Here is a 20,469-nt window from a genome sequence, read left to right on the forward strand (position 1 = left end):
AAGCTTCTCTCTCACTCCAGTTATCCAACTGCCTGCTTTGCCTGTCTGTTTGAAGCCTCTAAGAAATGTGGAGTGGCTGTGTTGATACACTCTTCAATACCAGCTCGAGTAGTTAAGATAAATGAGACCCGGGTGGGTGCTTTTATTTGTGCACATTACCATAGATGAAGTGGACATTACCCTGGAATCAATACATGCTCCAAATGACCATCAGGAGGCCTTCTATGCTCGAGTGAGGAGCTCTCCTCGCCCCATTTGTCCAGGGTTCTTTGATCCTGGGAGGCGATTTTAATGCAGTAATAAACCCGACCCTAGATCGTACAGGGGTTTCCCTCAACGTGGACACTAAACAAATCGCTAGCCCTAGGTTTCTTGTCCCATTCGTTGGGAACTGTGGACAAATGGCAGCTGACCTGCACACGTGATAGGGACTATACCTATTATTCTCATGAGTCATACTCACGCACTGACTATATTTTTCTGGATACCACTCTAGTAGAGAGGGGAACAGAGGCGGGAATTGGTAGCATAACTATATCGGACCGTGCGCCGATATGAGTCTCCTTACCATTTATTAGGGCAGAGGTTACGGATAAAAGATGGACATTGAATACCAATGTCTCGCAGGAAGCTGAAGTGGTGAAGGGCTATAGGACACTGTAAAAAGAATATCTGGAGATTAACATTGATTCGGGCCCATCGCTAAGTACGGTCTGGGACGCTATGAAGGCGGTATCCAGGGGATACTTTCTGCAAGTTGCTAGTAAACGTGCCCGCCTTCGCAGGACCCAGCTAGCAAGCTGTCTGGATAAAATTCACCGTTTGGAGGCTAGCCATAAGGCAAGAGGTACCCCCCCCAAATAATGCAAGAGCTACATAGTCCTAAGGCTTCAACTAGACTCCATTTACTCGGAGCAGCTAGCAGTTGCCAGCGAGAAACAATGTTTGCTCTAGATTTACTAACAAAGCGGGGGCATCTCCTTGCCATACGGTTGCGCAGCCAAAAAGTAGATCGTACAGTTGTGTGTATCTGAGATGGTAGGGGTAGTTTGTTGAACACCTCAGCACAAATACATCAACGTTTTTGGCAGTTTTATCAAGGCCTGTATTCACCAGGAGAACCACCCTACCTCGGAGGCCATTACAGAGTACTTGGCAGCTTGTAATCTTCCTTCGCTAAAATCCAGAGCAGATGGCAAACCTGGAAAAAAATGGTAACACCAATAGAGATACAAAAGGCCATCAAAAGTGTCCCTTCACTAAGTCTCCGGGTCTAGATGGGTTCCCATCTACAAGAGGTTTGCCCCAGAGCTGGCCCTGCTTCTTGCTGACTTACTTAATTGGGTTAGAACTGGAGCACCTTACCTCTCTCAATGATGGAGGCCTGGATTGCAGTAATACCAAAACCAGATAAAGATCACACTGAATGTGCCTCATACCGACCGATATCTATCTTGAATGCTGATGTTAAGATCCTGGCAAAGGTGTTGGCAAACCACCTGGCCCCTCTATTGCCATCGATTATACATCCAGATCAAAGTGGGGTTTGAGGCCTCAGCGACAGGCAATGGACAATATTAGACGAGTAGTGGACCTAATGTATTTAGCTAAAAGAGATCAGCAACCTATGAGTTTGCTCAGCCTGGATGCAGAGAAGGCCTTTGATATGGTCCACTGGCCTTTTATGTATCAGGTAATGGAAAAATTTGGGGTAGGGCCCTTGTTTTGTGGCTGGATCCAGGCTTTCTATAACTCTCCTAAAGCTTGTGTGTGAGTCAATGGGGGCAATTCTGAACTGTTTACGACGCTGCACAGAGGAACTAGTCAAGGATGTCCCTTGTCCCCCTTGCTGTGTTGCCATGGTTATGGAGCCTTTTGGCGACTAAGGTGCGTTTGAGCCCTAACATCACTGTGTTTTCGCCTATCGGAGAAGAGCACAAAATGGCACTTTTTTGCTGACAATGTTCTGCTGTCAGTGACTCACCCTATAACTACATTTACCAATCTCTTACAAATCATTGGCAACTATTTGGTGGTGTCTGGGTTCAAAATCAATATGACTAATCAGAGGCACTAAATGTCACTCTTCCTGTGGAACATGTGGCTTCTTTGAAAACCTCCTTTTCTTTACCCTGGGCAATTAAGGGAATTCGCTATCTGGGTGTGTTTTTGACCCCTTGCTTTTCTGACCTATTCTCAGCAAATTACACGGGATTGGTTAAATCCCTCTCAGCAGATCTGGAGCAGTGGGAGGATTTGACTCTTTCTTGGTTTGGAAGAATAGCTACTGTCAAGATGAACGTCTTGCCTCGCCTGCTGTATTTGTTTCAGGTGCTCCCTTTCAAGATGCCAAGAAGGTTCCTTTCCAATTTGCAAGATCGTATTGTATGCTTTATTTGGGCTGGTGGACGTCCGTGTTTATCATGCTCACTACTATATCAGAACAGGAAGAAGAGAGGGCTGGGAGTCCCTAACATAAGTTAGTACTATAGGGCAGCTCAGGCACATGCAGCAATAGAGTGGTATCGTGCACACCTGCACAAACTATGGGTTCACTTGGAGCAACACTCATTGGGCTTGAGACCGTTGGGTGCACTTATGTGGCTTCCACGTAGGTATAGATCCCTTGGGATGGGGGGCTGTGCCCGTCTATTCATGCCACTTTCTACTATTGAGATAGTCTTTTTCCACACCCGGATCGTGTTTTATCCCGCCTGTCACCCATAGCTTTTAATCCCCTTGTTTCCTCCGGGGAACACAACGGGTGTATTCACGCGATGGTACCTTAGAACCTGGGGGCCTTAGAACCTGGGGACAACTGTTAGAGGTTGATTCCTTATTAACATTTCCTGCCCTTGTGGAGCAGTATCCCACTAAAGGAAAGGATAGTTATGCATATATCCAGCTCTCTCACTTCCTCAGGGCAACATCTGTCCGCTCAGCATTTATATGGGAAAATTCCTTTATGGAGGACATATGCGAGGACTCTTAAAATTACTAGAGGCTAGATAACGTGCTTATATAAGTACCTCAGTATGCAATCTCCAATTTACACTCTTCATAGTACTACTACTACTATTACTATTTAGCATTTCTATAGCGCTACAAGACTCATAGGAGAGGTTGACAGCAGGAGTTGGATCTGGAGATGAGAGATGAGTGGGAGGCACTGGAAAAGGCACCGGCGAAGGTGTCTCCCTATGCACCATTTAAGGAAAATGCTGTAAAAGTGTTATTTAGATGGTAAACACCCGCCCATCTTCAACGCATATATCCAGCATTGTCGGGTATGTGTTGGAGAGAATGTGGTGAAATCGGTACACTGGGTCATATATGGTGGTCTTGTATAAAACTCTGGGCCTTTGGAAAATGATACATTGTAGACTGCAAAAATGGTTGGGGTGTCCATTTCCTTGTGCGCCAGTATTCTTCCCCTTTCCTAAAAGGGTCCCGGGGCTAACGTTTTCTCAAACAGCATTGGTGCGGCACGCTATGAACGCAGCCAGAGTTAACAGTTGCTTCAAATTGGAATCAGTCCACCGTGCCTTCAGTGGTGAAATGGCTCAACAAGATGTGGTACATTTGTGAAATAGCATGTCTCTTAGCAGAGCGTCGACATCTGAGGTGTAAGTGGGAGACCACTTGGGAACCTTTCATCTCTCAATGCTCGGCTTGAATAGTGTGTGACCTTGCTAGGAAAATGGATATACCTTCTAGTTTGGTAGAGAGGGTGGGTTGGGGAGAGTAGGAGGGTGGATGGGAAACGAAATACTTTAAAGAAGATCTGAAGTTACCTTAAGCTGTATTAAAGGTGTTTAAACTGGTGGAAAGGTTTTCTTGTTTATTTCCAACATTGCTACTGTACACTTGTGTAACTTAAGATATGAGCATACTGTTGGCAATGACATGTATGTTTCATTTCATGTTTGAACAATTAATAAAGACTTCATGCAAATTAAAAAAAAAAAAAAGAATGTATGTGGGAAGCTAGCATAGCATTCTGATAACGCGAAGATACATACCTGTAGTAGGTATTCTCCGAGGACAGCAGGCTGATTGTTCTCAAATGTGGCTTGGAGTCCACGGTGGCCCAGAAACGGCAAATTCTTGCACAGCAAAATTAAAAGAAAAGTTTTGCAAGAGTCTTCTGGCGCGCACGCATGCACGGATGACTTCCCACCTGTCGCGTGAGCGTTCCCGCTCAGTTTAATCAAAAAGCAAATAATAAACAAACAAAAACTCCAAAGGGGAGGTGGACAGGTTTGTGAGAACAATCAGCCTGCTGTCCTCGGAGAATACCTGCCACAGGTATGTATCTTCGCTTTCTCCGAGAACAAGCAGGCTGCTTGTTCTCACATGTGGGGTATCCCCTAGCAACCAGGCTCACTCAAAACAATGAACATTGGTCAATTGGGCCTCGCAACGGCAAAGACACAACATAGATTGACCTGAAACCATAAACAACTAACAGAGTGCAGCCTGGAACAGAACAAAAATGGGTCTAGGGGGGTGGAGTTGGATTCTAAACCCCGAACAGATTCTGCAGCACTGACTGCCCAAACCGACTGTTGTGTCGGTTATCCTGCTGGAGGCAGTAGTGAGATGTGAATGTGTGGAATGATTACCACATTGCAGCCTTGCAAATCTCCTCAATGGAGGCTAAGTGAGCCACTGACGCAGCCATGGCTCTAACATTGTGAGCCGTGACATGGCCCTCCAGAGTCAGCCCAATTTGAGCCTAAGTGAAGGATATGCAATCTGCTAGCCAATTGGAGATTACGCATTTTCCAATGGCGACTCCCCTCATGTTGGGATCAAAAGAAAAACAAATGGGCGGACTGTCTAAAGGGCTTTGTCTGCTCCACGTAAAAGGCCAATGCTCTCTTGCAAGCCAAGGTGTGCAAACTGCTTTCGCCAGGGTGGGTATGAGGACAGGGAAAGAATGTTGGCAAGACAATTTGATTCAGATGGAACTCCGACACCACCTATGGCAGGAACTTAGGGTGCGTGCGGAGGACTACACTGTTGTGATGGAACTTGATATGAGGTGCATGCACTACCAAGGCCTGAAGCTCACTGACTCTACGAGCTGAAGTAACAGCCACCAAGAAAACGACCTTCCAGGTCAAGTACTTCAGATGGCAGGAATTCAGGGGCTCAAAAGGAGCTTTCATCAGCTGGGTGAGAACAACGCTGAGATCCCATGACACTGGTGGAGGTTTGACAGGGAGCTTTGACAAAAGCAAACCTCTCATGAAGTCAACAACTAAAGGCTGTCCAGAGATAGGCTTACCCTCTACACGGTGATGATAAGCACTAATCACACTAAGGTGAACTCTTACAGAGTTGGTCTTGAGACTAGACTCTGACAAATGTAGAAGGTATTCAAGCTTCCTCCTCCAAGGGACTGGAGGACACTGTCTCAACCAGTTCTGATGCCCTTTGATGCATCAGTGTTGACACATTTCAAACAAGCAATGCACAAAACCTCCAGGATAGGCTGGGGCACCCCTCAGGACCCGACGTCGACACCCTTAATGCCTCAGGATCATTTTTGGCAAGTAAGCACTCCATCTGTTCCTGGAGCATGGCCCTGATCCATTCCTCAAGGTCTGTTATCAGTAAAGGCTAGGCCCAGCCGGTACAGTCACATCCCTAGCAGGTATCAGGAATGGATCACCAGCCTGGTCCCAGCTCGGAGACTGGAACATCTGTTCTAGAGCTTTAGAGGTGGGGGCTGCCCTCTTGGTGTGGATGCTTCTCAAGTATTGGCAATGCCAATGCCCCGAGACGTCCGATGGGGACTTTGATGGGGACTGAAGCCGATGCTTCTTGGCCTCTGCCTGGCATCAGAGTTCTTCGGTGTCAACGAGGACGACATCAAATCCTTACACATCCTCAGGGGAGGATCGGAGGATGCTGATGGTATCAATGCTTAGTATCAAGGAAAGGAGAAACATCCTCAATGCTGACATCCCCAGTGTCCAATGCAGCTCCAGATGCTATAGGTGTTGCCACTGCAGTAGTGAGCCCTTATGCCTTGACAGAGCGTAGAGGATCTGCGAAGTGCCGCACTCGAACAGGCAGCCGGACAACCCCTAGCTTCACCTGGGAAGCGACCACCGTTCCCTGGGAGTTGAGCCCCCAGGTGCAGGTGGCCACCAGGATTTCCGGATATGGTCGAGGTCGGACAGCCACCAGCCGTGGCAGGCAGGAGTAGAACAGATCCGGAACACAGATTGGGCAGGCGGCAGGCAGGAGTAGAACAGATCCGGAACACAGATCTGGAAGGCGGCAAGCAGAGAATGGTCAGGTTCAATCCACAGGTCAGGGCAGGCAGCAAGCAGAGAGTGGTCAGGCTCAATCCAAGTCAGCATCAACAGGAAAACCGGCAGAATGCTCAATCACCAGCACCAAACCTCCAACAAGATAGAAGCCGAAGAAAAGATGGTGTCCCAGGCCAGCTCTTAAGTAGGTCTCCAATCAGAGGAACCTGGTCTCAGCTGAGAGGCGAGAGATCTCATAGAGCACGCCCAAAAGACATTCAAGATGGCTGCCTCCTAGATGAGCTACTGAGATGGCTGCCCCTCAGATGCTCTACCCAAAATGGTTGCTGCTCAGATGATCCTTCCAATATGGCCACTGCCCGAGGAACAAGGTAGGGATGCAACAATAGGGAACAATCCTGTTGATGCTGAAGTTGATGCACTGGACTTTCTGGCACCAAAATTATTTTTCTGTTGCTGCTCATGACTTTTATTATTTCTTGATAGTAGTTGTGAACATGGTTTACAAGAGGGATTATGGTTAGGACCCAGACACAGCAGGCACCACGAATGAGTGTCCATAGGAGACATGGTCCTGTTGCACCTGGAACACTGTTTAAAACCACTGAGAGTTTTCTGGGACATAATCAGAAAATGCAATGATGCCATTTTGAGGAAAACTGGAGACTTGACCCGGTTGGACTGCTCAAGGCCTAAAATGGCCTAAAGAGCTGCGGAAAAATAAGAAAACCTAATAAAAGCCCAAAAAACTGAGAAATTAAAGAAAAGGATACCTGACCCTGTGTGAGAAACATGATCAGACCACCAGTGAAAAAGGCAGAAAACTGCCCTGAGCCTGTGCAAAGATGTCTGGTGTGCACGTGCAGCAGATGCTGTCAAAATCTTCTAGAATAAATGAACACTGGAGTATCTCCGCGCCAGGCTCTGTTGGATGACATTACTCACATGTGAGAATGTGCTATCCTGCTTATTCACAGAGAATTCTGCTATCCTGCTTATTGCCATAGAAACTGCTTTATTATGTCAAAGGTGTCTATCAAGGGATTAAACTAAGCTAAACTGTTGACTGAATTACGTTATGCAACCAGCAATAAGTTATTTGAAACCAATAACCTTTTTTAATTGTAATTTTTACCACACTAATAAAATGTTCAAGACATTACAAAAAAAAAAAAAAAGAAAAAAAAACTCTACACTGATAATTAAATTATTTTGGAACATTGTTTAGAAGGAATGGAGTTGTTTTTCCGGAGATTGGGTGGTGACATCAGTAACTGGGAAGCAAAACCACTGCTGGGCAGACTTCTATGGTCTACGCCCTGATCAAAACTGAATAGATATGGATGGGCTGGAGTGTAAATTTTAAGGGGCTTCGATGTTAGCGTCAGAACATTTAGTACAAGAACAGTGCTGGGCAGACTTTTATGGTCTGTGCCCTAAGAAAGGCAAGGACAATCAAACTCGGGTATACGTATAAAGTACTACATACCATGTAAAAATATCGTTAGGCAGACTGGATGGACCATTCAGGTCTTTATCTGCCGTCATTTATTATGTTACTATGCTTAAGAAGTGAAAAATTAGTTATTTATAATGATCATTTTTACATCACTGAGTGCTATATAAGTTATTAGATCAATTTGATGTTGGTAGGATAAAATGTATTTTGATTAGACTTATTCTATCTCTACAACAGACTCAATTACATACCTTGCTTACCAGGCTGATTTTAGTTTAGTTTTTTTGGGGGGGAGGGTGGGGGAGGGGGGCGCTCCCTGAGCAATTGTTATTCCTAGCCTGTGTTAAAGTCTTTGTATTTGTAATAATCAGTCTAGTTTTCTTATGGTTACTAACTCTGGGAGATATACATTAGAGATGCTACTACTACTACTATTTAGCATTTCTATAGCGCTACAAGGCATACGCAGCGCTGCACAAACATAGAAGAAAGACAGTCCCTGCTCAAAGAGCTTACAATCTAATAGACAAATAAATAAATAAATAAAGTAGCCAAATCAATCAATTAATGTGAATGGGAAGGAAGAGAGGAAGGGTAGGTGGAGGCGAGGGTTACAAGTGGTTACGAGTCAAAAGCAAAGTTAAAGAGGGTGGGCTTTCAGTCTAGATTTAAAGATTGGCCAAGGATGGGGCAAGACGTAGGGGCTCAGGAAGTTTATTCCAGGCATAGGGTGCAGTGAGACAGAAGGCGTGAAGTCTGGAGTTGGCAGTAGTGGAGAAGGGAACAGATAAGAAGGATTATCCATGAAGCGGAGTGCACGGGAAGGGGTGTAGGGAAGGACGAGTGTGGAGAGATACTGGGAGCAGCAGAGTGAGTACATTTATAGGTTAGTAGAAGAAGTTTGAACAGGATGCGAAAGCGATAGGGAGCCAGTGAAGGGTCTTGAGGAGAGGGTAGTATGAGTAAAGTGACCCGGCGGAAGACGAGACAAGACGGGCAGCAGAGTTTTGAACCGACTGGAGGGGGGAGAAGTGACTAAGTGGGAGTCCAGCAAGAAGCAGATTGCAGTAGTTTTAAACGAGAGGTGACAAGGGTGTGGATGAGGGTTTTGGTAGAGGTGCTCGGAAAAGAAAGGGGCGGATTTTACGGATGTTGTAAAGAAAGAAACGACAGTTCTTGGCAATCTGCTGGATATGAGCAGAGAAGGAGAGAGAGAATCAAAGATGACCCCAAGGTTTCGAGCTGAGGAGACAGGGAGAATGAGAGAGCCATCAACAGAAATAGAAAACGGGGGGAGCGGGGAGGTGGGTTTGGGGGGGAAAATGAGAAGCTCGGTTTTGGTCATATTTAATTTCAGGTGGCGTTGAGACATCCAGACAGCAATGTCAGACAAGCACGCTGAAACTTTGGTTTGGATGCAAGGTGAGATATCAGGGGTAGAAGGTAGATTTGGGAGTCATCAGCATAGAGATGGTAGGAAAAGCCATGGATGAGATTAATGACCAAGGGAAGAAGTGTAGATAGAAAAGAGGAGGGGGACCAAGAACAGAACCCTGAGGTACGCCGACAGGCAGAGGAATAGAAGTAGAAGAGGATCCACCAGAGTGAACACTAAAGGTGCGGAGGGAGAGGTAGGAAGAGAACCAGGAAAGAACAGAGCCCTGGAATCCAAGTGAGGACTGGGTATCGAGAAGTATGCTGTGATCGACAGTGTCAAAAGCAGCGGAAAGATCAAGAAGAATGAGGATGGAATATTGACCTCTGGATTTAGCCAGTAATAGGTCATTGGAGACTTTAGTAAGCGCAGTTTCAGTTGAGTGGAGAGGGCGGAAAACCAGATTGTAGTGGGTCAAGAATAGCATGTGAGGAGAGAAATCAAGGCAGTGGCGGTGAACAGCACGCTCAAGTAATCTGGAGAGAAAAGGAAGGAGGGAGATGGGTCAGTAATTAGAGGGACAAAGTAGGGTCGAGTGAAGGCTTCTTAAGGGAGGTTGTGACCACAGCATGTTTAAAAGGCAGCAGGGACAGTCGCAGTGGAAAGTGAGAGGTTGAGAATGTGACAGATAAAAGGAATAAGAGCAGGAGAGATGACATTAAGAAGGTGGGTGGGAATGGGATCATACTAACATACTACTGGTCTTACGTTATGCAATGGGACCTAGTTACTAATCCTGTGCATTAATGCATTAGTAACTTTAGCTGATAAAGTGAAGGTACTTACCTGTAAGCAAGTGTTCTCCGAGGACAGCGGCCTTATATTCTCACAAGTGGGTAACGCAGCACAGCATTGCCCGGTCCGGAGCTTTTAACAAGCTCAAAGTAAGCTTTGTGGGGAGCGAGATACAATGCACCACGCGTGTGTGACTGCCTTCCCACCCAACGCAAGGTCGCATCTTCTGTAGTTAGATACTACAGCAAAATTTAAAATGTAAATAGGAGACAATTCCAAGGGGAGGTGAGCGAGTTTGTGAGAATTCATAAGGCTTGCAGTCCTCTGAGAACACTTGCTACAGGTACATACCTTTGCTTTCTCTGAGGACAAGCATGCCTATTTATTCTCACAAGTAGTGGAGGAGTGGCCTAGTGGTTAGGGTGGTGGACTTTGGTCCTGGGGAACTGAGGAACTGAGTTCGATTCCCGGCACAAGCAGCTCATTGTGACTGTGGGCAAGTCACTTAACCCTCCACTGCCTGCCGCATTGAGCCTGCCATGAGTGGGAAAGCACGGGGTACAAATGTAACAAACAAAAAAAAAAAAAGTAGGGAATCCCAGCATCCAGGCTCACTACAAATAACAAACACTAGATAATTGGGGCTCGCAACGGTGAGGACACAACTCAAGATTAACCTGAAACTGTATACAAACTGAGTGAGAGTGCAGCCTGGATCAGAATAAAACGGGCCTAGGGGGGTGGAGTTGGATTCTAGACCCCAAACAGATTCTGCAACACTGTCTGCACAAACTGACTATTGTGTCTGGTATCCTGCTCAAGGCAGTAATGAGATGTGAATGTGTGGACTGAAGACCACATCGCAGCCTTGCAAATTTCTTCAATGGAAGCTGACTTCAAATGGGTAACCGACACAATCTGCCGACACAATCTGCCAGCCAATTAGAAATTGTGTGTTTCCCTGATGGCAACCCCCATCCTGTTGGGATCAAAAACCACCTCCTGCGGGAAAGCATTCCAAGCATCCACCACTCTCTCCATGAAAAAATACTTCCTGACATTTTTCTTGAGTCCTGCCCCCTTCAACCTCATTTCATGTCCTCTAGTTCTACCGCCTTCCCATCCCTGGAAAAGGTTTGTTTGCAGATTAATACCTTTCAAATACTTGAACGTCTGTATCAGAAACAGGAGTGATATGATACAGATGTTCAAATATTTGAAAGGTATTAATCTGAAAACGGCAGAGAGAGAAACCTGTACGGTCCATCCAGTCTGCCCAACAAGATAAACTCATATGTACTACTTTATATGTATACCTGACCTTGATTTGTATCTGCCATTTTCAGGGCACAGACCGTAGAAGTCTGCCCACCACTAGCCCCGCCTCCCAACCACCAGTGCTGCCACCCAATCTCTTAAGCTTCTGAGGATCCATTCCTTCTGAACAGGATTCCTTTATGTTTATCCCACGCATTTTGAATTCCATTACTGTTTTCATCTCCACCACCTCCGGTGGGAGGGCATTTTAAGCATCCACCACTCTCTCTGTGAACAAATACTTCCTGACCGAAGGGTGCACCAAGCCACAAAGGTACAACATACTCGAGTATAAGCCGTTGTGGCGGAACGTTTACGAGCCTGCATTCTCAGAATAGCCCTTTTTCCTCAATCTAGACCTCTCAAAGGCCAAGCCGTAAGACCAAAGTGGGAGGGATCTTCCATCAGAACTGGCCCCTGATGAAGAAGATCTGGTGCTAAAGGCAGACGAAGAGGCAGGCAGATCCTGCTAACATCCAGATCAGATCTGCATACCATGGTTGCCGAGGTCAATCCAGAGCCACCAGGATCACCAACCCCTGGTGTCTGCTGATCCTGTGCAGAACTCGGCCAATGAGTGGCCAAGGAGGAAAAAACGTACAACAGTCTCGCAAGCGGCCAAGGTTGAAGTAGAGCATCGAGCCCTGCCGAGCCAATTTCCCTGCGCCTGCTGAAGAATCGGGCCACTCTGGCATTCTGGAGAGACGCCATGAGATTCATCTCCGGCCAACTCCAATGATCACAAATTTGTTGAAATGACCTGTCTGACCACTCCCACTCTGCCGCATCCAGAAGGTGCCGACTGAGAAAGTCTGCCTGAACATTGTCCTGTCCTGCTATGTAAGCTGCCGAAAGAAGCTGAAGATGAGTCTCTGCCCAAGAGAGAATTTTGCTCGCTTTGGTCTGCAAAGCAGTCCCGCCCTGCCGATTGACATAAGTCACCGCCGTTGGACTGTAGTGCCCAGAAGACTCTCTCAAAACGTTAACAGTGCATTCCAAATTGCCCTCAACTCCAATTGATTGATGGGCCAGGTCACTTTTTCCATCAACCAACTGCCCTGCACATACCGCAAGAGACATTGAGCCCCCCCAACTGAGAAGGCTGGCATCCATCACCACTACCACCCACTGAGGGGACGCCAAGGGCATCCCCCGTTTCAAGTGGGCGGGTAGGAGCCACAAAATCATACTGGCCCGCGCCTTCGACAACCAAGGAAGACGTCAAGAGTAATCCTGCAAAACTGGAGACCAACGGCTAAGAAGGGCCAGCTGTAGGGGACGCAGGTGCGCCCTGGCCCATGGTACCACTTCGATCGCAGCAGCCATCGAACCTAGTACCTGCACATAGTTCCACACCTGAGGGCGCGGAATCCGCAAGAGGCTTCTCACCTGCAACATCAACTTGATCCTCCTGCCCTCGGGCAGAAAAACCAGTCCTTCGGCAGTATCAAACTCCAGCCCCAGGTATTCCAGCGACTGGGAAGATAGCAGATGACTCTTGGAGAAGTTGATCACCCAACTGAGGGACTGAAGAACTTCCACCACTCGTTGAGTAGCTAGACGGCTCTCTAACTCAAACGACGCTCAAATGAGCCAGTCATCCAGATAGGGATGAACTCGAATTCCCTCCTTTCGAACAGAGGCTGCCACCACTACCATGACTTTGGAAAATGCGCGAGGAGCTGTGGCCAATCCGAAAGGCAATGCTCTGAACTGAAAGTGAAGCCCCAAGACTGCAAACCGCTGGAACCTCTGATGGGGTGGCCAAATCGGAATATGCAGATAGGCCTCTCTCAGGTCCAAGGCTATCAGGAACTCCTGGGGCTGTACTGTCGCAATCACCCGCCCGAAGCGTTTCCATGCAAAAATGGCGAATTCTCAGAAAGTGATTTACCTTCTGGAGGTCGAGAACAGGTCAGAATGACCCTCCTGCTTTCTTCGGGGCCACAAAAAATGTGGAATATCGACCTGTGCATTTCTCAAGCTTCGGCACAGGCATGATGGCTCCGATGGACATTAGGTCTCGCACAGAGGTTATAATTGCCTCCCACTTGACAGAAGTAGCGCATCGGGACTCCAAGAAAGAATCTCCAACCTGTGTGGCAAATTCTATTTTGTTGCCTTCCTTGATGACGTCGAGAACCCATTGGTCTGAGGTAATCTTGGTCCACTCTTGGAAACAGAGAGTCAACTGAAACCCTATTTTTTAAGTCCAACGAGCGGGCCAGCGCCCCGCCCTTGTGAAGGTCGAGAGGCTGCTCCCTGCCAAGCTCCGGACCCAGCTCCTCTTTTGTCTGCACGAAAGAAATTTTGCTGCTGAAACATAGGCCGCCAGAAGGCTGGAGAAGATCTATCTGGTTGATATTATCTGGAATCTCTAAACCGAGGTCTAGAGGTCCCCGAGCGAGCTGAGCGCTCGTTGCTTAAATGCCATGTTCGCGGCCCAATGCTGAAGCCATAGCAACCTATGAGTGGTTTCTCTGCCAAAGCCACACTCTTGGCTGAAGCTCTTACCAAATCATATAATGCATCCAACTAGGTATGCTAGAGCCATCTCCATCTTAGGAAGGACTGACATCTGGCAGGAAGTCCAAGGCTCCTGCTCTACCAACAGCTGTAACCAATCAAGGGAAGCCCAAGCAGTGTAGGAACTGCACACAGAAGCTTAAGAGCCAAAGTTGAAACTTCAAATGCTCGCTTCGCCGTCGCTTCTAGCCTTCTATCCTGCATGTCTTTTAGCGCCACCCCGCCTTCCACCGGAAGGGTAGTTTTCTTGGTGACCGCCATCACCAAGGAATCGACACGGGGCAGTTCAAATCTTGTCTGACTGGGCTGCACTGGATAAAGGCAAGGCATAGCTCTAGACACCCGCAAAGGGGCATCCGGCTCCGACCACTGCGTCATGATAATCTCCTGGATGGCCTCATGCATGGGGAAGGCTTTGGACAGTCTCCTCGTGCTAGCCATGCGCACATTCACAGCGGCAGCAACTGCCACCTCAGGGTCCTAAATGTGCAACACTTCCAGGGCAGAAGAAATGAGGGAGGAAAGCTCCTCTCTGTGAAAAATCTGTACCGCAGACGGATCATCTGGTTCCTCCGTGGTGATCTCCCCCTCCTCTAAATCCTCTGTGCCCGAGGCCCTCTGGAAGATCCTGAACATCCACGAAGAGAGGGGGTGACAGAAAGCAGTCCAATAGAACCCGCGTCCAAGCCAGAATCTCTGCATCTGCGCTTGCGAGCCTGATCTAGCCCAAGAGGCATCAGACCTCCCTCCGCACCCTCTAGAGCAATATGTCCCCCTAAACCGGCCAAGGGAGGAGGAGGAGAGGGATAGAGCGCTTCAGCAAAAAAAAGCCTTATGAAATAAGAGGATGAATTCAGGAGCAAAGCCTGCCCCTGAATCAGCCATGCTACCCTCCACCGCAGCAATCGTTCTAGAAGGACCAGATCCCCTAGAGACATTCTCAGCCCCCCCCCCCCCACACCAGTGAAATTCCTGCATTTTGGGGTCGCAGGAGTCTGAGCAAGCACCTAAGAACCGGCGGAAGAAACGGACAGCAATCCCAAAATGGCACCAGCGTCAGCGGTCCCCGCGCGGGGAAACTAGTGCTCCAAAAGAAAACGTCCCCGAATCTCCTCCGCTCGAGTCTGAACAGCCCGTGGAGCAAATACCCCTGCTGACCTATGCTTCCTACAACAGGCACAGCGCTTAACATTTTCAGCCGCCATAGCCACAGGCAGCTTGATAGTAAAGATGGAGGTAACAGATAGTGAGAATCTAAAGAGCTGCACTCACCCCAAGCTGAGCAGCCAGACAAAATCCCTCAATTTCAGAATGCTGCTCTGCAGAACAACTGCCTGTCTGAGCAGAGGAAAACTTCCATGCAGCAAAAGAAGCAGGAACAGAGCACTGCTTGAATTGCTCTGTTTTCCTTTTTCTTTTAAGTGAGAAAGCTAGCAGAGAGAAGCCAAAGGCACAGGGAGAGAGGGACTTTCACAGGGTGAAGCAGGGACAGGCAGGCCAGCCAGTATGATTCTAAAGGGGGTCAGAGACCACACAGTCACCCCTGGTCTCAACAGGTTACCAGCCTAGGAGACTACACAGGCCCTGAAAATATCCAGGAGCTGGGATAGGTCCATCTACCACCTGCTGGAGATAGAGATATACTAAAGAGCTTAGGGGCTGGCTGGCTGGTATAGCTCCCTTGAGTTTGGTTCTCTATCTCCACCTGCTGGTAGGCGGGCACAACCCACTGCTTTCTGGATTCATCTGCTGATGACGCCATGGAAACATATTAACCGTTTTGTAAAATAGTCAAAACATATCCTGAGTTATTTATTCAATTGGTTTTATTTCTCTTTTATCAGGGTACAGATTAGGATCTAACAAGGGCGGCCTGACCATTCAGGCAACCAAGAAGTGCCTGAGGGCTCAGCGCCTCCCCTCACATATCTGACATCTCTCTCCCTCTCGTCAGGTCCAGCACTCGTCCTCTCTCTTACACCCTCCTCCCGCATGTGGTAACGGCATCTCCTATACCCCATCTTCAACCCCCCCCCCTCCCCCAACAACTACCTTAAAAATGCGTTTCTCTGTACAGGGCACTGAAAGCTGCAAATTCGTATAAGCTGTCAGCCATGAAGCCTTCTCTCTGCTGCATCTCACCCCCCTTCTGACACAACTTCCTTCCTGCTTCTGTAAGGGCAGAATGAAGCAGAGAAGGTTCTGGGCTCAGTGACTGAAGATCTATGCAAATTGCTGCAGCTGCTGGTGCTCTGTACAGAGAAATGCAAATTTTAAGGTAGATGGGGAATGATGGAGCTTCGGAGACAGGAGGAGATGCGGGGGAGGTTGAGACAGATGTTACATAATAATGGAGAGAGAGAGAGAGAGCACAAGAGAGATGTTGTTTCTGGAAGGCAGGGAGAGATGTTAAGGATGGAGGGAGGGAAGGAGACATACCGGCCCATGGGTAGGGGCAGGAGGGAAGACAGATGGTACACGAGAAGGGGGGGGGGGGGGGGGGGGGGAGGGAGACATACCAGACCATGGGTATGTTGCTATTGATCAGACCACAGGAGAAATTGGAATAATTTTCTGTATGGTGACTTTGATGGAGAAGCTTTCTAGTTTTGATCTGTTTCTTTTGTTGGGGAAAGGTTGGATTTTTGTGGATGCAGAGCATGTTTGTATTTAACTCATAAGAACTGCTATACTTTGTCAGACTAAAGGTCCGTGAGGGTCATATACATGATCATCATAAATCAGGTGTGTCCCAACTGAAAAAAAGGCTGAGAACTACCACCTTACAGCCTCATCAGCATCTAGAAAGTAAAACATGCAGAAAATTCCAAATGTATACCCCAGACGCATTGTTGATTTAACCTAGAATTGAGAATGAATGAGACTGTTGGGCAGACTGGATGGCCAATTCAGGTCTTTATCTGCTGTCACCTAATATGTTACTTGTTTGAATGACTTTGTATATTTCTACATTAGGTTTTGACTAAACTGATTTAGAAATAATCTGACAGATATAGCACCAGTAATAAATTAGATGGGAAGTTTGGGGGAGGGGTAGCTATGACCCTTATTGCCCAGGGGCCCCGATCCCTGTCAGTCTGCCCCTGGGATCTAACCATTTTTTTTTTTAGTATATAAGTTATGCTCAAGTACAGATCAAACATATAAACGGCAAGTGACCGACTCACCTGCAAATGCGCAGTAGAGTCGGAACGCTGAGAGTGTAAAGTCCAAGCCCCACCTCCACCAGCAGTACAGCCCAATAGGGAGGAGGGCTTGGACATGGGCGTGGAAATCGGAGGAGGAGGGAGCAGGAAGGGAAGGAGGGGGCGGAACTGAGGGAAACAGACGCAGCGATGGAGAACTGACGTCACAACGACGGCGGAAAGAGGGGGCGACGCCGGGGGGGGGGGGGGGGGGGACTGCGAAATGGCAGCGGCAGGGACGGCAGGGCACAGGAGGTCACAATCGCGGTGGATGGGAGCCAGAGGATGGAGGGTAGGGGAGAGAACAGTTGATGGACATGGGTGGATGGAGTAGATGGGAGGGGGGACAGGAGGGTTGCTGGACATGGGGGGAGGGCAGGGGAGAGAGCAGGGTTGGTGGACGGGGGGAGGCCATAGGAAAACAAAAAACTAGCCCGTTGTTATGGGCTTAACGGCTAGTCATACTATAACAAGGGTAGGCAATTCCGATCCTTGAGAGCTCCAGGCAGATCAGGTTTTCAGGATATCCACAATGAATATGAAGGAGATGGAGGCCCGTGCATGCAAACCTATCTCTTGCATATTCATTGTGAGTATCCTAAAAACCTGACCGACCTGGGGCTCTCGAGGATCCCATTCTAGGAGATCCAAAAATCTTTTTTCAGTATTGTACTTTATTCATAATCAATTTATGAACTTCAAATTTATAACCTTCTTATGAACAGATGGAAATACAGTACACACAAATCAGTTTGCATATTTGCACAAATACAAAGATTATAAAATTAGATGTATATTTACAGTTTCACTTCTAAGTCTCCATCTCGTCATATAGATGAATTCCATAGTATGATCCTTGCCCATGATTTCACCGTTGCATAGTACATCCAGCTTTAAAATAAAACCACACAAATTAATTTTACAAAGATACAAACGTACAGTGGGATCAAAATGAGACTTGGTCTATTGTAAAGTTCATTTGTTTCCCCCGAGCTCAGTTCAAAATCACCTTTATTTTCCAAGTCCTACAAGCTCTTGCGCCCGAATACCTCTGACTCTGTTTATATCCATCACTCTTCTGGAATTCTCTACTGCCCTTTGTCCAGAGTTGTGAGCAAATCTTTCCTCCACTGCTGGTATGACCTACCCATATTACTTTTTCTTTATCAACTTCTCTCATATATGTGGATCCTAGCTGAATTTTGAGACAGTTACCCTGGAACTTGCTCTGTTAAAATTTGGTGACATATTGTAATTTCTGTGTCCTGTGTCCTATGTGAGAGGAGGAAAAAAATATATATATATCTTACCTGATAATTTTCTTTCCTTTAGTCACAGCAGATGAATCCAGACACTTGTGGGTTGTGTCCACCTACCAGCAGGTGGAAATAGCACTGAATTGCACCTCCTTATAGGATGGAATGCTCCTTGGTCAGTCAGTATTTCTCATAACAAAGCAGAAGGAACACAATTAGAACATTTCTCCTTCCCCACCAGGATATATGATACAAGAACGTCTCAGATGAAAAATGAGTACAACAGTGCATCTAAAATGTAAAATGGAGAAACATGGTCCAACTGATAGAAATAAGAGAGGAACCACCAAAAATGATCAAAAGTGAGACTCTGGATTCATCTGCTGCGATTAAAGGAGAGAAAATGATCAGGTAAGATATAATTTTTCGTTCCTTAGCAACAGCAGCATATGAATCCAGAAACTTGTGGGATGTAGTGAAGCAGTCTTGAAGTATGGTGGGACTTAAAAACTCATGCAGACAGCACCGACAATCCAAAAAGTGCAGGAGACCAAGCCGAGGTAACCAAAATGTAAAGGCCGAAGAAAGCATGAAAGTAAGTCGCCATACTACCCATTCTCTCCCCTCCCCCCAGGAAAAACAGATGAGCTTGCGTCCCGAACAATGACACCGCCTGGCCCGAAAACGCTCGGCAATCGGCCAGAAAAGTTTACCCGCTAGATATTTACGGACACGGAAGCCTCCTTGAGCCAGCAAGTCTAGCACGGCTGTGGAAGCTGCAGCACTTGCTGAGGTTCCTAATAAGGCAAGAGGTAGTGCTCCGACCAACGGAGCTCATTGAACACTGTTCAATAGTGGAGACGTACACAAACATCCAACGAGCCAGAAATGCAAAAGGCACGAGAGATGAAAGGCAGAAGCAGAATGAAGGGTACCTATACCCTAGCAGGGGAATTCGGAAGATACCGACAGGCCTAAAACTGGAATTCTGACCCCCTGATTGAACAGATACTAGGAGCAAAGACGAAAACTAGGGTGCCCTGGATGATATCACCTGGCATCGACCAAATGAGGGCGAGGGTGAACTAGAGAGAACTTCCGAAATGTCTGAGGAAAGCCAAGCTAGAACCATCCGCTATGGCTGAGTAGACTGATACAATCCTAGAGAGAAAGAAATGCACCAGGAACTTAGTAGGGGCCTGATTTGAAATACGGCACCAGGAAAAAATGCCCAAAGATAGGTGTCATGGCACTCAGAGGTGGAACACATGTTCAGACTCAAGGACTAGGAAGGAAAGACGCATCGAACTTGGACAAGAAGCTTTGCTGATAACCCACAAGAAGAAAGTCTTTTTCAAGGCAATGGCGAAGATTACCCCATGACATCCCAAGACTAGCACTAGAAATCGCCGATTCTTGGTGAAAGTGAATACCAATCCTGAGAACTGAATAAGGGTAGCTCTTGGGAAACGTACAAACTACCTTGATAGAACCAGGCAATGGCAACAGATGGATAAAAAACCTCCATGGAATTCAACCACATAAGTCTCTTGTGGTATTTTTTTTTTTTTTTTAATTAGGATTTATTTACCGCCTTTTTGAAAGAATTCACTCAAGGCGGTGTAATGTGTAATGGGCAGAAAACAGCACGAGTTCCTGACATTCAGGGAGGGCAGAACACCCCACCCCTTGTGGGACTGAAACTATAACAGACTGCACTAGTCCCAAAAGGAAAGGAGTACTCCATTGAACTCCGAGGTTTGATGGAAATAATTTCCTTTCATGGAACCACCAAGGAAACAGAACATCTTGTTCCCCCCATTGTTAACAGGGCACTGTCACAACTGTGGGATTCAGAAGAAAGAGAAGCCGCCAGGCAGATAGAACTGCTGGAGAGATGAACCAGAACTTGTATGGAGAGTCCAAGAGAGAATATGCAATGAAATAGGAGAATTCCAGTGTGAAACCCCACTGGCACAGCCAAGCCTCAACGGACAGAGAATTTGAAGATATGCCTCAAGCACTGGGAGAGGAGTATTGCCACTCTGGAACTCGAGGAGAGACCGAAAGCCCTCCTTTGAGTGGCATGGAAGGCCATGGTAGAACTGGAGCTTGAAGCCTAGTCCTTCCAGACAACATGCACTGTAGCAGTTGAAGAGAAGCATAAATTAAAAAGCTTGACCAGTACTGGCCTTTTCCTTGTCATCCAGAAGCACACAAGCTCATCTGGAGTTTGAACTCCCAACCT

General features: G+C 47.2%; 1 protein-coding gene across 3 annotated transcripts in view; it reads right to left on the bottom strand.

Annotated features, from left to right (window-relative positions):
* PCGF5 (polycomb group ring finger 5) overlaps positions 1-20,469 on the bottom strand; it is a 300,957-nt gene that overhangs the window by 41,775 nt on the left and 238,713 nt on the right. For all 3 annotated transcript variants that reach the window (XR_003942125.1, XM_030203049.1, XM_030203048.1), the window contains one exon: positions 17,767-17,856. Coding sequence is in view for 2 of the 3 variants with exons in the window: in XM_030203049.1 (XP_030058909.1) it covers positions 17,767-17,856 (90 nt within the window). In the remaining variant the exon portion in view is untranslated. The remainder of the gene's footprint in view (positions 1-17,766; positions 17,857-20,469) is intronic.

This window comes from Microcaecilia unicolor, chromosome 5 (assembly GCF_901765095.1).
Source record: "Microcaecilia unicolor chromosome 5, aMicUni1.1, whole genome shotgun sequence".
NCBI lineage: Eukaryota > Metazoa > Chordata > Amphibia > Gymnophiona > Siphonopidae > Microcaecilia > Microcaecilia unicolor.